Source organism: Scyliorhinus torazame, chromosome 4, assembly GCF_047496885.1.
Source record: "Scyliorhinus torazame isolate Kashiwa2021f chromosome 4, sScyTor2.1, whole genome shotgun sequence".
NCBI classification, from domain to species: Eukaryota; Metazoa; Chordata; class Chondrichthyes; order Carcharhiniformes; family Scyliorhinidae; genus Scyliorhinus; species Scyliorhinus torazame.
Window position 1 is genome coordinate 211,935,813 of NC_092710.1, and position 17,775 is coordinate 211,953,587.

General features: G+C 42.5%; 1 protein-coding gene across 4 annotated transcripts; it reads right to left on the reverse strand.

The window, feature by feature from the left end:
* Positions 1-3,376: 3,376 nt before the first annotated feature.
* On the reverse strand, positions 3,377-17,476 carry rnf146 (ring finger protein 146). Of its 4 annotated transcripts, XM_072499241.1 has the most exons (4): positions 17,220-17,236; positions 6,607-6,710; positions 6,420-6,505; positions 3,377-5,344 (listed from the first exon to the last, which is right to left on the reverse strand). In XM_072499241.1, exon 4 carries the CDS (start codon positions 5,341-5,343, stop codon positions 4,252-4,254), a length of 1,092 nt encoding a protein of 363 aa, XP_072355342.1. In that variant the 5' UTR covers position 5,344; positions 6,420-6,505; positions 6,607-6,710; positions 17,220-17,236; the 3' UTR covers positions 3,377-4,251. The 4 variants fall into 4 exon arrangements, with proteins under 4 accessions (XP_072355342.1, XP_072355340.1, XP_072355343.1 ...); XM_072499239.1 differs by lacking the exon at positions 6,420-6,505 and having other exon boundaries at positions 17,220-17,372; XM_072499242.1 differs by lacking the exons at positions 6,420-6,505; positions 6,607-6,710; positions 17,220-17,236 and adding an exon at positions 17,376-17,476.
* Between the last annotated feature and the right edge of the window lie 299 nt (positions 17,477-17,775).

The window sequence follows — 17,775 nt, forward strand, 5'->3', positions numbered from 1 at the left end:
CATTGGAAGTCTGCTGTTATTTACTATAACTTGCACCTGAAGCTGGAAGACATCCTACCAACAGAAATGAAAAAAGACAATATATAAACCTACACTAAATTAAACTACATACATCATAGAGCAAACCTTTTGCTTGTATATTTGAGTGGTATCAATCAGTGCAGGATTCCCCCAAGTGGCCATTAACGTTTAAGTTGTAGAATGACAGGAAATGTATAATATATTGAGAGGGCTTGACAGGGTATAGATGTATTTAAGAAGGCAGATAAACACAAGGGAGTAAGGAATAGGTTATGTTGATCGGGTTAGATGAAGATGTGTGGGAAGAGGCTCGTGGAGCATAGACACTGGCACAAAGCAGTGCAGCCATGAGTGGTTTGTGCTGTAAATGCTATATAATTTTGGAGATTTAAACACACTAAAAACCATAGCACATCAGAGGGTGGGCACAAGCAGCGATTGTATAACAAGCTTGTGATGGATAACCTTTTCAGATAATCTGATTGAGTGAAGTTGGAAGTTATAGTAGGAGTGAGTATGGGAGGAAGATTAGTTAAATACCTTCAGTGCTCTGGACATCTATAGTTATTAGAAGCTGATTGCTTTAAGTCCTTAGTTTAACTGATTGTCTCTCCCATTTGTTTTTAAATCATATTCTGCATTTGTTAATGGCGACAGTTGAGCTCTGTACATGAATTGGAAAGTCAAAAGAACTTGGGCATTGATGGGTTTTGAGAACCCCCCCAATTTCTGTCCACTCAATAACCACTTTAGAAAAACTACAGGGAGATGGAAGAGCACATAAAACCCATCATGGAGCTGTAAGCTGACAACACAAATAACATCGGGGGCAGCATGGTAGCATTGTGGATAGCACAATTGCTTCACAGCTTCAGGGTCCCAGGTTCGATTCTGGCTTGGGTCACTGGTCTGTGGGGAGTCTGCACATCCTCCCAGTGTGCGCGCGTGGGTTTCCTCCGGGTGCTCCGGTTTCCTTCCACAGTCCAAAGATGTGCAGGTTAGGTGGATTGGCCATGATAAATTGCCTTTAGTGTCCAAAATTGCCCTTAGTGTTGGGTGGAGGTGTTGACCTTGGGTAGGGTGCTCTTTCCAAGAGCCGGTACAGACTCGATGGGCCGAATGGCCTCCTTCTGCACTGTAAATTCTATGATCTATGACATAATTCGGGATATTTTTAAGTTTGCCCTTACCATTGAAGTACTGTGGCTGCTTAGCGATAGGATGCAGAGCAGCAACTGATGACTTACCTTGAAGGACAAGGACAGTGGAGGCAGAGCACCATCACAGACTGCAGTGGCTCAAGAAGACCACTATCATTTTACTAAGAGAAATTAACGCTGAACAATAAACGTTGCCGGCAATACCCACATTGGGAATGAAAAAAAAGTATTGCATTAAAACATCACATCTACATTTAGGAATAAAAGCTGAAAATGCTAGAAATACGCAGCAGGTTTGGCAGCATATGTGGAGAATGTTAATTTTACAAGTTGAAATATTAACTGCACAGATGCTGTCTGACCTGAGTATTTCCAGCATTCGCTGTATTTTGCCTTTCCACATTAAGGAAAATGATTTTCAAATTCTAAAGCACAACATTTTAGAGGCCATCACTTTGAAATAATGGAGAGAAAACTTTTTCACTATCAAATAGGTTATGACGAAGACTTTAAGTAAAGCTTTGAAAACTTTCTCTACTTTTGTAGAAATCCACAATTGTGGGTTTAAAAAATATTTCCCCCCCCCCAACCCCAGATTCCCTCCTCCCCACTCAAAGTTGAATTTGCATATCACGGAACATTAAATCTGCCAAAAACCAGTGCAATTGGGCAATTTAAAAATTGTCAAACATTGCTTGACCATTTAAAAAGAATGGTAATTTGGTAAAGCTATATCTGAAAGTGGGAAATTAAGCATTTCAAATCTGTTAATTCCCCATCTGAGAAACCGGATTTTAACTTAATCTCCAGTTGGAGGGGTATAGGAGTCAGTTCCTTAAATAAAATCTTATCTCTTCAAAACATACCTACAATTGTCCTTGTACCCAAAAGATTTAGAGCCACCTCTACCAACAGGCCGAGTGAGCAGAAACTCCCAATGGTACTTTATTTCGCTCGATTGTGTGTCCAGTTTTTTGTAGCTGGGCCTACTTTAAGTGTGATGTTTTTAAGAAAAGAAAATTCAACTTGTACTGAAAATTCCTTGATCTGAGCCAGTTATGCAAATATTGGGCAAATAGCGCCAAAACAAAATGTAGATTGAACAGAAGCTAATTCTAAGCCTATCATAGAATCCCTACAGTGCAGGAGACCATTCGGCCCATCAAGTCTGCACCGACCCTCTGAAAGAGTACTTCACCCAACCTCACTCCCCCACCCTATCCCATTAACCCCTTAATCTAACCTACACATCTTTTTGGGACATTAAAGGGCAATTTAGCATAGCCAATCCATCTAACCTGCTCATCTTTGGAACGTGGGAGGAAACTGGAACACCCAGAGGAAACCCACACAGACACAGGGAGAACATGTAGACTCCACAGTGACCCAAGGCTGGAATTGAACCCGGGTCCCAGGCAGCAGTGCTAACCACTGTGCCACCCTATGATTTAGTCCAACAAATAATACTGCATTATTATGAATATTCAAAATAAATTATTAGTTGGGAAATCATTCCAGCATCATTCAGTGCAATTAGAAAATGATTAACTACGTAAAGTACTCCTAAGCACTTCAACTCCTAGAGAAATGTGAGGGACCGTTAAGTCAGCAGAAAATAAATTGGTATTGCCAGCATTAACAATTGCTTCCTTTAAAAAAATTCCAATCTGCTGATTCCAGCTTTTTACGTTTCCTGACAAATGGTCAACACGTTATCTGATTTTCTGTGTGTATTGATTTGACGTTGGTGGCAAAAAAAATTTCATTTGTTTCTTTACACAATGGTGCAAATTTCTAACAGTCTGAAACTGGGAAGTACAAAGTTGAGAGCGCACATCATTTCTGGGTTGTTCAGAATATTAGAATGTGCCAACTGCAATGCCAATATGCAGGTAGGAACTTCAATGCTGGTAAATCAGGAATGTTATTTCTTGAGTACTGATTGGCAAAACATAGGACCATGCAACTTTGATGGATATTAAATCAAGAGCCAAATCCAATCCTCCAATGTATGAAGTTGCCTATTTATGTTGGACTCAGAGAGAGAAAATACCATTAAAAACAAACTATTTGGGCCAAACAAAGATTGAAGTTCAGTATACTTTTAACAAAAGCAGTGACTATTTAAGCAGTTAAAAGCTCATGACAAAAACATGTTGGGAGTAAGAGCGGTCACAAAGAACAAAAAAAAAATCTAGAGTAAAGATCAGTTTTATCAATAAAAAAGCAGACGTCAAGCCAAATTACATCACAGTCAGTTAAACAGAGATCATGTTATTCACAGTAGTTACAACTCACTGCCAGAAGTGTTTTTTTGTAATAAATTGGTTTGTAATGCACAAAACCAGCATGAAGGCAATGGTTAACAAAATTTTAAGCTTTATTTTGACCATTACTATAGTCAGGTTAATGTAAATTAGAACTCAACTAATTGTTTCTACCAGTCTAACACTTCACTGAATGTCAACCATGTAGGCAATGTTACTTGTACAGCTATTACCAGCCTCAATTACAATGATACAATAGGGTATTGCAGTAATGTACTTTCTCACTAAATTAATTTAAAAATTAGGAGGAAAAAAGATAAACAATGATTCTTCGTTTGACTATACAAAGAGAAAGGTCTATTCAAACACTTGCCTTATAGAGCCAGCCAGTTAACTCTACATGAAAGTGTTTTTTTTTAATTCACAAGGGGCATCTCTACACATTACCAAGGAGAATGAGAAGCCTTCAGCACCATTGGCACTTGCGATTTTGGAATTCACATTTTATAACACATGCACAAAGGGTGGGTAGTTTTAAAATTTAACACTAAAATATTTTTAAAGCACTGAAAATAAATTTAATGTTACCACAATAAATATCATGCAATCCCTACATTAAAGAAACGTACAAATTGCAAAATAGACAAAACAAAAAGAGGCAGTCGTGCCAAAATGAAGGAAAGCAATTAAAGGTTAGTTCTCGTTTTAATTGAGTGCAATTCTGGCCGAGAAATTCGACGTTCCTCAGTTGCCCTTAATCTTGTGTTAAAATTTGTTCTTTTTAGAAGTGATGACTTCAAGATCTAGACCTCGGTTACAGTGCATTGTCCATCAGGTTGCTGCTCCCTGGCTCTGATGCTGCTGCTAGCCCCTTCTTCTGGAGATGGTTCACCTGGCATCTCATTGTTCAGAGAAACAAGTCTTTGCCTGCTGCTGGTGATGGTTTCAGGCTCATGAAGCTGACTAGTGTTCTCATCCTCAGTATCAGAGCTCGTAGCAGACTCCGTGTTATCATAAGACATTCTGGCTGCACTCTGCACAGCCGAAACTCTACTTATAGTGGCTACATATTGCTCTTCACCTTCTCCTCTATGACTCCTGGTTCCGTTTTGCCCACTTAGCTGCAACTGAGCAAGGGAGTTCACAAGCAATATATTTGCATCTGGTGAAGGAGTTAGTGGACGTGTTGGTTGGTCAAGCAAAGAAGTTGCTGGTCTAACTGTGGGCCTCATTATGGAAACAGAAGGCTGTATTGAAACAGATGCAGATCCAGATCCAGCACCAGCTGCGCTATCTGCTCCATCTGCAGAATTCTCTCGTTCTGTCGTCAATCCACTGGAATCACAATCTATCCGAAGACCTGCCACTCCCTTCTTGGGAATATCTGCAATGTCTCGTTTCATCTTTCTGCGGCGACCATGCTCATTACGTCTGAACTGAATCATGTTCTCCAGGTCCGCAACATACAAGTATCCAGCTATGAGCATTTCAATAGTTTTTTTACCCTTCAAATGAGCATCTTCTAGTTCTATACTTGTGCGTTCGTCGTATTGCCACCAACCATTTGTGCCTTCATAATACCAAGCATACTCCCCATTTCCTCGGCTCGCTGCTTTGAGGTCTTCAGGGGACAGCAAAGCTGGCTTATCCAGAAACTCTTCAGGAATTTCCTGGCGACAAAGTGCACAACGCCTGCTTTGCCAAGATGCCCCTTTCACACACAAGAAACAGAAGATATGTTTGCATGGCAATTTAACAGGGTGAACACAAGTCTGAAGACAGATAGCACATTCTGGCACAGTCAGAGTAGGTGCTGTGTTTGAGCAAGAGTCATTTAGCTTCCTTCCTCCTGGAATCATGTTTGATGCATGATCGACATCCCCGCAGCCAGCCATTCTAAGATGCAGAACACATATTTTGGATCAGAAACTTGATGTTAACATGAAACAAACACAAAGGGAACAGACTTCCCCTTGTCAGCTATGTATAACAAAATCAGAATATATAGAACAGGACATCTGTCTGCTTTTTCTTCAACGGTCACAATGAATGGTGGCTATGAAGATACAATATGTTTTTTTTGGGGGGTAGGAGATGGTGGGTGAGACACAATTTCAAATACGGTAGTATTTTAATTTTAACACTAAAGCACAAGGTCTGGAGCCAATGCTTGATTTACAAAAATATTTTCAATCAAAGAATAGAACAAAAGATTCCTTTAAACGCGATGCAGCAGCTGGCAGATGAGCCCACTAAATATCTGCAGTACCATGCTTCTTCACAAAATGTTCTACTTCAATGAAAAAAAACAAGCTGGCAATTCACCAGATGGAAAAGTAGTTTCTTAACGGTGTTTCCCTGTGAGAGCGCACCGAAAAACTCAATTTAAATCTCTTTCCCATAACTTCTGCATTCAAGACAAATTTTGTGACGACCTTACGTGGAGACCATTGCCACAACAAATTGATTGGGCAGATTATGGACCAATTAATCAATTTTATAAAATGTGGAAATTCAAGAGTGAGTTGTTTTCTTTTGAACAAAAGCAGCAACTGAGAGTCAGGCGAGTATATCGCAATGTTTTTTTTTCAATCTTTTAGATTCTTGCACTTAATTATACAATGGTTACAGCACAGGGGGCCATTTGGCCCATTGGGTCTGTGCTGGCCCTCCGATGGAGCAAATCGCCGAGTGCTACTTCCCTACCTTTGCCCTGTAGCCCTGCAATTTTTTCTCTTTCCGCATAACAATCCAAATTCCTTTTCAAAGCCTCAACTGGCTTATCCCCATCACACTTTCAGGCAATGCATTCCAGGTCCTAACCACTTTCTGCATGAAATTTATTTTCCTAATCTCCATGTCAATTCTTTTGCCAGTTATCTTAAACCTACCCTCTGGTTCTCAATCCTTCCACCAATGGGAACAGTTTCTCCTTATCTACTCTATCCAGACTGGTCATGGTTTTGAATACCTTTATCAAATCTCTGATCAACTTTCTCTTCTCCAAGTACAGTCCAAACCTCTCCAATCTTTCTACGTAACTGAAGTTTCTCATTCCTGCAACCAGAGTTAGAATGTTTATTACCCTGAATCAATTGTGAACTTGAAATACAAATATCACTAGAAAGTCTCATCCAAAAATATTAAAGCATACTAACAGAACTATGGGTCCAGTTACTGATTCTTGCTGCAAGTTCCTGCAGTCATCACTGGTGTCAAAAGTTTTGTCAAGCTTCCCCAAATTCCGGATTCCATGGACCCTCTACAAAAGGAAGGCAAGTTAAATTAAGAAAATTAGATATTCCACCATTTAGGACTTTTTCCTACATATATTGTCACAAAATGTTTTAGTACTTTTTGTTATGTTGGGCATGATTTAATGGCCTCGTCGCATCCGACTTGATGTCGTGACAAGGTCTTTGAATCTCGCGAGATTAGCGACGCTCGAAGTGCCGCGTGAGAATAAACGAGATCCCACAATCTGGATCTTGTTGGAAAAGTTCCAGATGAACATATTTAAGTGAGCCTGCCGGATTCTCCTGACTCCTGGGAACCAACGGGAGACCTCGCCAGGGCGCCTTGTAGCACTGGTTTCCATAAACTTGGACGAGGAGTAACAGCACTTGGGAGGTTCCCCCGGGGTCTGGGCAAAGTGGCACTCCCACTGACACCTGGGCACCACCAACTGGCACTGCCAGGTTGCCAGTGTCAAGGTGCCTTACCCTCAAGAGGTGAGATGTGTATGTGGGGGGGGCTCGAGGACCTCCAAGAGGCAAATTGGGTGCCGTGGGCGGAGGGAGGGAGGTGAAATATTTTAAATGCCGTTCGATCTGCAAATACCTTTCCTGCACTGGCGAGCCGAGCTAGTCAGTGCAGGAAATTAGGCAACTTCAGCCTCGGTTGGGCCAAAAAAAAAGGCAAAGTCCTATTAAACAGCAGTGTCATTCTTGACGCTACAGGCCCACTAAAGGCACCGAAAATGGGACTATTATTGTCCCTTTAAACTGCCCTATATGTCTGGAACAACTAGCTGCATGAGAATTGATTGCATAGTCAGCTCAAGAACATAATGGTAAAGGATAACACACCTACAAGAAAAAAGACAAGTGTTGTGCCTTGTGTATGTTTAATAGTTCTTAGTTCTATATGCATCCTCAATCACTCATCACCCTATACTTACTAATCAGTGGCTTCCAACATCTGAAAAACTTGCCCAACGACCTGGCAGTTACACCAGATGACCATATGCGAGTAAGATCACTCAGAATTCAGAGACCAAAATAAACAAGACACTAATGCTTCAAATTATAACCCATGTGTTTAAATCCCTCATGGTCTAAACCCATCAAGGTAACTTCCTTCAGTCCTACAACCATCCCCTCCCACTATTAATCCCTTCTTTCCACTTTCTTATACATTTATCTGTGCCTTTGTGTGCATTGACCTTTGCCATCCACTCATACCTTTAGTTGCTCATGTCCTGCTCTCATACTTCCTCTCTAAACCCCTCTACTTCCTTTTCCTCCTTAAAATCCACCTCTTTGACTGTGCTGTACACCCACTGTGTTGTTAGGGAGGAAGTTTCTGGATTTCGCCCCAGCGACAGTGAAGGAACGCCAATATATTTCCAAGGCTGCACGGTAGCACAATGGTTAACACAGTTACTTCACAGCGCCAGAGTCCCAGGTTCGAATCCCACTTTGGTCACTGTCTGTGGGAATCTGCACGTTCCCCCTGTGTCTGCGTGGGTTTCCTCCAGGTGGTCCAGTTTCCTCCTACAAGTCCCAAAAGATGTGCTGTTAGGTGAATTGGACATTCTGAATTCTTCCTGTGTATCCGAACAGGCGCTGGAATGTGGCGACTTGGGGATTTTCACAGTAACTTCAGTGCAGTGTTAATGTAAGCCTACTTGAGACTAATATTATTATTAAGTCAGGGTGGTGAGTGACTTGGAGGGAAACCTCCAGGTGGTGGAGTTCCAAGGTAACTGCTGCTCTTGTCCTTCTAGATGGTAGTGGTTGTAGATTTGCAAAGTGCTGTCTAAGGAACCTTGGCGAGTTACTGCAGTGCATCTTGTAGACTACACATGGCTGCCACCATTCATCGCTGGTGGAGGGTTTGAATGTTTGTGGAAGGAGGAGCAATCAAGCGGGCTGCTTTGTCCTGGATGGTGTCAAGCTTAGAGTATTGTTGGAGCTGCACTCATCCAGGCAAGTGGAGAATATTCCATTACACTCCTCACTTGTGCCTTGTTGATGGTGGACAGGCATTGAGGGGTCAGGCGGTGAGTTACTTGCCATAGCATTCCTAGCCTTTGACCTGCCCTGGTAGCCACAGTATTAATATGACTAGTCCAGTTCAGTTTCTGATCAATGGTACCCCCCCCCCCCCCCCCCCCCCCCCCAGGATGTTGATTGTGGGGGATTCTGCGATGACTAATGCCATTGAATGTCAAGGGGCAATGGTTAGATCCTCTCTTGTAGGAGATGGTCGTTGCCTGGCACTTGTGTGGCACAAATGTAACTTGCCACTGGTCAGTCCAAGCCTGGATAATGTCCAGGTCTTGCTGCATTTGGAAATGGACTGCTTTGTTATCTGAGGAGCCGCGATTGGTGCTGAGCATTGTGCAGTCATCTGCAACATCCCCACTTCTGACCTTATGATGGAAGGGAGGTCATTGATGAAGCAGCTGAAGATGGTTGGGCCTAGGACACTACCCAGAGGAACTCCTGCATTTTCATTCATCTAGGGATATCCTAGATATCTCTTCTTTCCCCCAACCCCACTCACCCACCAACCCCACTCGCCCAACACCATAGCTTCCAATTGTTCCCTTGAGTAATGTCAAGGTCTTATTTTGAAATACTACCTGGAAATCCAACAAATGCGTTGATCGGCCTTAAGAACTTTCTGAAATCAGTCCTAAACTTGCGTTTCAATGGCTTGAGTGCAGATCGCCTCATTCTACTCCTCCATTTAGTTTAAAGTAATTTTACAGAATTAGTTCACCGTTTGCTATCTTACGTACTTCTATAAAAGATGGTTTTCAAATTGACTCGTCTCAAAACTGAAGAGACAAAGCTTCACTCGCCTTTCCTCATAATTCACTCAGTCATCTGATGCTATGAGTCAGCCTGACAGCTCCTCTCTAAATTATCTCTTGCATCTGAAGGTCTTTGTGCCTCAGGTGACTAGACTGGGACACAATTTCCAAGTGCAGTCTGTTCAGTGCACTGTACAATTTGAGCACAACTTCCTCTGCCTTGGAAGCTACTGTTTTGGCAATATCACTGTTAGTGCCTCTCAATAATCTTTATTCATGTTCACCATATGGTAGTTTCCCCAGACCCCTTACAAACCAGATATTAGTGTCTGCACAAAATATTTGAGATGGCAGACCACAGGGTAAACAAAACGATTCAACAATATTGTGAATCAATATAATTAGTAACAGAAATAAATAAAGATTTGCAGAGATTTTAAAGGCATACTATGTTTAGGTTGTTATCAGAGTGTCCCTTTAAGAAAGGTTTTTGTCTTATCACATGGCTTCAGTGATGTCATTGTGTGGGTGGAGCTGGGTTGTGTTTGGTGTCGCTTTCACGTTTGACTGCTGTAGACTCAGACAGGAGAAAGAAGTGTTTTGGCCTGTCTCTCTCTAGTTTCATTTTACATATCTGTTCCAGTAAAAGTCATCTTGGTGGTGGCTTTTAAGATATAGTTTGCTTTCCGAAAGGGTTTAAACCTGCTAGTGACATGGGGTCAGAATCTCAGGAAAAGTCTGTCTTATTCAAGTGAGAATGTAGAGTGCTGGGCCATGCCCTTGAAAAGGGTTTTTTTGGTTCATGGGATTTTCTTTTTGAATTGGAACAATTAAGGGGGAATTCATCAACTGTTATACATAGATTACTGTAGCTGTGGGGCATCTTTATGTTTGTAATTGATAAAAACTATTGCTGTGTGTTTATATAAATGTTAACTAAGTTCTTAGAATAAAACGTATTTTGATTAAAATGTCCAAGAAGACTGTTGAATCACACCTCATGTGAAGCTCTTGTGCTCATCCGAGCCAAATTCAACAAAACATTATAGGTCTGGTGAACTCCACAATATACTTTGGAGTTTCTTAACACTGGCCCATAACAAGGTTTTTTGAAGAAATGCCTCTTTGGATATGTGTGTGTGAGATAGATGAGTGCAGCTGGATTTTCAGGTGGTTTCTTGCAAAAGGTTGGGTAAAACTTTAGACATCGGGTAAAATATAAAAAATGGTTAGCACTGCTGCCTACAGCGCTGAGGACTCAGGTTCGATCCCAGCCCTGGATCATTGACAGTGTGGAGTTTGCACATTCTCTGTGTCTGCGTGGGTTTCACCCCTACAACCCAAAGATGTGCAGGTTATGTGGATTGGCCACGCTAAATTGCCCCTTAATTGGGAAAAAAAAATAATAAATGGGTACTCTAAATTTTAAAAAAGATTATAGAAACAAATATATATTAAAATGTTAGTGTGAATAGAGAGTCGACTGATGGATAATAAGCAAAATGAATGTAAGTAGATGTGGCTCAGACTGAAAAATGATTTGAGTGTGTCGTGCTCCAGGAGTGAATGCTAGTTTTGTCCTGCATATTTATACAATACACACTAGAGCATGGGTGCTACATTCCCAAAATTTGCTGAGGGCAGAAAAAGAGAAGATTTAGAAATAGTGAGGAACAGCGAAGACAACTTCAGGAAAACAAAATCGGCAGCGAAACGGGAAGACACGTGGCGGATACAATTTAATTTGGATAAATGTGATGCACTACATTTTAGGGGCAGAAACAAGGAACGAATGAAAAGACTGAAAGACATGCATGACCAAGGAGTTCAAATTTCAAAGGGTTATTGCTGACCAGAAATGTAACTGGACCAGCCATATAAATGCTGTCAGAGCAGGTCAGAGACTGGGAACTCGGCATGCAGTGACTCTCCAAAGCCTGACCACCAACCACAAGGCACAGGTCAGGAACATGATGGCACTCTCCACTTGCCTGGATAGGTGCAGCTCTAACAAAGCTCATCACCATCCAGGACAGATCAGCCTGCTTGATTAGCACCCCGTCCACCACTTTAAACATTCACTCACTCATTCACTCCACTTTCAGTACAGAGTGGCAGCAGAATGTGCCATCCAAGATTCATGGCAGCAATTCGCCAAACCCCCATCGACAGGACCTTTCAAACCAATGATCTCCACCCAAAAAAGGCCACAGGCACATGGGAACACCAGCACCTGCAAACTACCCCCACCCCTGAAGCCACACATCCTGTCTTGAAACTATATTGCCATTGTCACTGGGTCAAAAACATGTGACATCCTTTTCTAACAACATTGTGTGTACCTACACCAGGTCTGCAGTTTATTTCATGATGGTGGCTCACTATTAGCTTCTCAATGAAAATTAGGAATGGACAATAAATGCTGGACTGCTAGTGACACCACATTCTTTGAATTAGTTTTTTTTTTAAAGACTTCCAGAAACTACAAATAGAAAAAGCCAAAGGAGGCCAAATGCATGTTGGAATTTATAAACAGGAGTAGAGTACAGAATTATTAATTTATACAAAACATTGTTAGGTCACAGATGTAGTAAGGCATTGAGTTTTAGATGCCTCATTACAGGAAGAGTATTACAACCACTAAAATTTTTTTTAAAGAATTAAAAAGTTTAAAAGGATTTTTGATTAAGTGACCATTTCCGCTGGTTGGGGAATTGGTGATAACAGGTCATCAGTTTAAAATCGTAGCCAAGAATGTGGTTGCTGGAGCGTTGAATAATTTGACACATGGAGGCAGAGACCGACCGTTGCAACTGTTAGAACAATCGTCGAAAACTCATTGAATAATAAAACAAAAAAGGGAGATATTAGAGCTTGGAAATTTGGTTCTGGAATGGTCTGGTGTGGACCTTTCCCAGACATGATGGGTTGAATGATTTGTTGTAAGCTTCCATGATTGAATGTTCCTGGGGCAGGATTTTACCAATGGAGATGGAAGCTTTACCAGGAAAAAGACCAGGCTGAAAGTTGCCGCAAGGATTTTGCTGGAAATGATTCAGCAAGTCAATGCCTGAAGCACCATCATGGTAACTGGAAAGTCAAAGGCTGGCTATACAGTTTGATCTTTGTAAGTGGTAGGAGGCTGCTCTTCACCTACCCCCCCCCCCCTCTCCATTCCACGAACCACAAGAGGCAGACAGAGCACCCCTCACTCCCCATTCCCTCACCCATAATAGGCAGCCAGACACCAAGTGGGATTGTGAAGGTGGATGTGACTGTTGAGGAATACAAGGGAGCATGGCCTTTTCTGTGACTGAAAAGATGGGAATAGAGACGGTGGCATGGTTGGGAGACTGGGTGGCTATGAGTATTGATAGCAAAGTTTATATGGAGAGGTTTGGAGAAGGCAGAGCAAGTGACTTAAGATAGAGGTTAAATGTTACTTGGTATGGAGGCTGAGGCAGGAATAAGAATAGTTTGAGAAGTTAGCTAACCTTCTCACAGTAACAACTTTATGCTTAAACATGTCACAAGCCCAAATTGCTTTAAGCACCCATTTGAACATGAGGTCTGAGAGATTGTTTATAAGTTTGTGAAAAATTGGAAACAAAAGCCCGTCCTTCAAATTCAAACTTTGACATTTAGTATATTACCTCCAATACAAAGTCCACAGAAATATCTCCCAGCAAGCAGGCAATTATATCACGTCTAACTGAAAAAACCCAAGCAAAGCTCCAAATTCATGCAATAGGTCTACCATATGAATGAGCTGTAATGTACACTGACCGATTTGATTCATAATGGAAGTGATATGTGGTTCATTGGACATCTAATGCAGTGTAAATAACCATGCTGTTTATACAAGAGATGGGAGTGGGTGTAGTCATCTTACACAAAAGCAGCATGCAGAGACCATACTATGACGTACCTCAGAAACAATAGCACTAACATTTCAACGCCAGCAAACAAAGCTCACTGCTACTAATTCAGAAAAAACATATTACCAGATACTTTCATTAACAAATGAAACTCCTAGATACCACACTGCAGCCAAACAAAATCTTGTCAGCTAAGTTAGTTTCCTCCTGCACCTAAATTCTCAAGGAAAGCCATGAGTGAATCAAGCAGTTCTCATTAGGGAGGAAGTAATTAACAAGCTATACATTTACATATTTAATTAACAGTCCTGCATCAAGTGCAGTTTCCTGTGCTCCAATTGTGTTATGTCTGGGCAATACATTAGTTGCTTGAATCAGGAATGCTCCTTACAGGGAGTTGTGTGTGTACAAATGATGGTGTGCTGAAATTGGTTATTTTGATTCCATTTTTCTTGCCCACACCTGTTGGAGGTCACACTCAAAATGATCAAACCAAAATCATTGATTTATTTATTTATTTTTATGTTTTTTAAATTTAGAGCACGCAAATATCTTTTCCAATTAAGGGCCAATCCACCTAAGTCTTTGGGTTGTGGGGGTGAAACCCGCGCAGACACGGGGAGAATGTGCAAACTCCACACGGACAGTGACCCAGGGCCAGAAAGAAATACTTTATTAAGAGAATTGCTTTCTAAACTTGGCATTAACAATAACTTGTACTTATACAGCATTGTTAACATACTGAAAAATCTCAAGGTGCATAACTCCATTGTAAAATCTTTATCCTTTCAGATTTAACTGAACTGATGATTTTGATCTTTAGAAAACATACAAAAGTTTCACATTCTTTCCCTTTCTTCTTCTGGAGCCCTGATTTATTCAATAATTTCAGAGCTAGCTTGCTCACACTCTTTCTGGACACGCCGTTACTCTAATTCAAGCCTATCGCTGCCTTCATCCATTGTTCCCTGTATCCTCCCCCAGAAAATCCATACCCGAGCAGCTTGTTCCCAACATTATCTCTATCCAGCACAAAAGATCAGAGATAAAATTAGAACAAAAGCAAGACTAAGACACAAACAACGAGAGGAAGACAACCAAGAATGATATGGAAGACACCGTGTCCTCCAATTTACCACGTGCAATCCCCTGAGTTGCCATTCAAAATTTGCAGTTGATTTCAGTTTCAATATCAAAAATTAAAAACAATCCTATCGTTGTGTTCCCACTCAGATTATGAAAATGATTTCAAAGGGGGAAACGGTCCTGTTAAAACAGTACGAGAACTATGAAGATTAATTTGCACCTTTCGTTCCCCCCAGACCAAGGAGACAAACAAAGCACTGTCCTAAATAATTGCAATTAAAAATGTTTGATGTTCCAATACTGTTCTCTGGTTCTTCAGCTGATCTAGGCCAGATATATGCTTGGAGATGTGTCTGCCATCTTTTTGCTTAATCCTTTTCCATATTCCAGGGGGCTGGCCAGGTGATCTCAAGTGCAACAGCTCATGCATGGGCAAATCATGATTACATGCAAATCAAAACAAAAATAACACATGGTTTTCACTCCTGTTTCCCATGATTTCACCGGACTCAAGTCCAGAAAAAAAATGACTGCTTTGTTCAGCATTCAAAGGTCCATAGAGGGGCGAAACAAGTGTTTACTTCAATGAGATCTCATACTGTGGTTCTCCAAACATGTACAAGGAAAAATATCTTTAAAAAGTTATTAAATCGGGTCCCAATACTCACATACAGTGGCAGGCTTCTGTGGTCTATCACTAACAATTTCCGTCCTGATCCTGGTTTCCAGGTGCGGAGTTTTCTCCCACGTTCCAGAGATGTGCGAGTTGAGTGGATTGGCTATGCTAGATTGCCTCGTAAGTGTCCAAATGGTTAGGTGGGGTTACTGGGTTATGGAGATAGGGTGGAGGTGTGGGCTTAAATAGGGTGCTCTTTTCAAGGGCCGGTGCAGGCTCGATGGGTCAAATGACCTCCTTCTGCACTGTAAATTCTATGATTCTGACTCTCTTCAGATAAACATCATTGGGGCCAGAAGTACAGCTAAATTATCATACAATCCCGACAGTGCAGAAGGGTGACCATTCAGCCCATTGAGTCTGCACCGGCCCTTGGAAAGAGCATCCGACTTAAGCCCACACCTCCACCCTATCCTCGTAATCCCACCTAACCTTTTGGACACTAAGGGGCAATTTAGCAAGACCAATCCACCTAACTTCCACTTCTTTGGACTGTGGGAGTGTGGTAGTCACCACTAGTTGTATTACATGTATTACTGCACTGCCCGTATAGTAGAAGTACATGGGTAAATCCCTGCCTGCTGGCTCCGCCCAGTAGGCGGCGTATAAATGTGCACGCTCGCCGGTGCTGCAGGCATTCAGGTTCCAGCTACAGGAGGCACAACATCTTTGCTCAATAAAGCCTCGGTTATTCCACTACTCTCGTCTTTGTGGTAATTGATAGTGCAGGGAGGAAACTAGAGTACCCGGAGGAAACCTACGCAAACACTGGGAGAAAGTGCAAATTCCACACACAGTTACCCAAGGCCAGAATTGAACCAGAGTCCCTGGAGCGGTGAGATGGCAGTGCTAACCACTGTGCCACCCTGCTGCTTCGAAGGATGGGAAAAGGTTTTTTTGTTTTAGCTGAATGGCAGCTGCCCAATCAGAATGCTAAGGCCTCTAATGTTGGGCTCAAAGTTTCTTGATTCGGAGTGATATGAGAACAGGCATAAATTACAGGAATTTAAATTTCAGTATTTTGTTGGAGAAGCAGCTATATACAGTTCCACAAAAGAAGGATCAGGAGTGACAATTTCAATCAAGTATTTTGAATTATTTACTCGCAAAGCATTTCATGTTTCTACATTATGACCCTGGGTTTAATCTTTAAAGGACTATTACATTTTCAATATAACCCATTTCTAATCACCTACCACTGTTTCCCAGTTTTTATTTACACCCAAGTTTTCCAGCCTTTCTTTAGACCCAAGGAAAATGGATGGGGGAAAAGCAAGCATATCCGGATTCCAAATTCACCCCCAAATCCTTAATTCAAAAAGTTTATTGCTGAATTGAACACATGTAAAAACACAGCAGTCGTTTTGTGGTAAGGCATGTGAATTGTAGCAAAATCGAAACCCAAGGAAATGCGAGCGAGGGGGGGAGCTAAATATAGTGGTGGATGGGCAGTTATGGAGCTAGAGTTTTGAGGCTGTAAATTCACTGAACCGCAGGCTTTAAATAGGCCGGGGGGTGAGCGAGGAGGGGGAAGAAGGGAGACAGGGCAGTTATTGGATTCCTATGAAGCTGTCCATAATGGAAACAAGTACACCAACCCCCGAAAATAAAAATCTAACGTTTCAGAAATCAACCTGCAACAAAATACATTCGTCCAACTTTAAAAAAAAAAGGGGGGGGGGGGGGGCCTTGCAGCTTACAAAGCCGGAACACATGCTTATTATTTTCGATGGAAGACGATCCGGCGGCGAAAGCCAAATGAACAGGTCAGTCCCAGCTGGAATGTGACAGTAACAGAAAAGTGCAAAGGAAAGGGGGAGGCCACACGACCGGCCTGGCCGTCTCTCTGCAACCAGGGCTGGCGGTGGGAGAGGCGGCTGCTGTTGCTGCCGGCGGCCGCCCGGCCCGGCGCCCAGTCCGCGGCCTCCTCCAGTGGGGGACATTGTCCGGGGGTTCCATTGGAACGCGGCCGCTCCGGCACAATCAGCAGCGAACGCGGCCGTCGGCATAGCGGCCGGAGCAGGCCGATTGTTCCTTTCTGAGCTAAACAATGGGAGCGCGCTCAATGCCTGAAGGTTCGCCACTTACCCGCGCGCACATACACACACACACGGGCGTCTCTCGCTCGCTGCCACCCCAAATAAACACCCGCCGGTCAAAACAAACCAGCCAAAAAAACAAACACAGCTCGCTCCTTCCTTGCTTCTCCTCCCCTCAGAGCTCTGCCCCACCGAGGCCGCGCACCTCTCGACAGGCGTAACCTCCACACGTCATTTAGACGGAGCGTCCTGACGCCAGTCCGCCCCGGCTCCTGAGAATTCCCTCCGAGCTGTTGCCTCCAGGAGTCTGGGGAAGGATGGCGCCCCTAGTTTTGCGCAATGGCTGCACTGATGTGTGCAGGTCGGAGCGATATTGGCACGGATTTTTTTTTAAAGGGACGAATCGCCTTTTTACTAACTCGCTTGACCCCCCCCCCCCCCCCCCCAAAGAAGTAATAGGGAGGCTCGATGAGGACGATGCTGTTGATGTGGTGTAGGCGAGTATCCAAAAGGCACTTGATGAAGTGTCTCACAACAGATTTGTGAGGAAAGTTGGTGCTCCATATAGAATAAAAGGGACAGTAATAACATAGGTGTGAGATGAG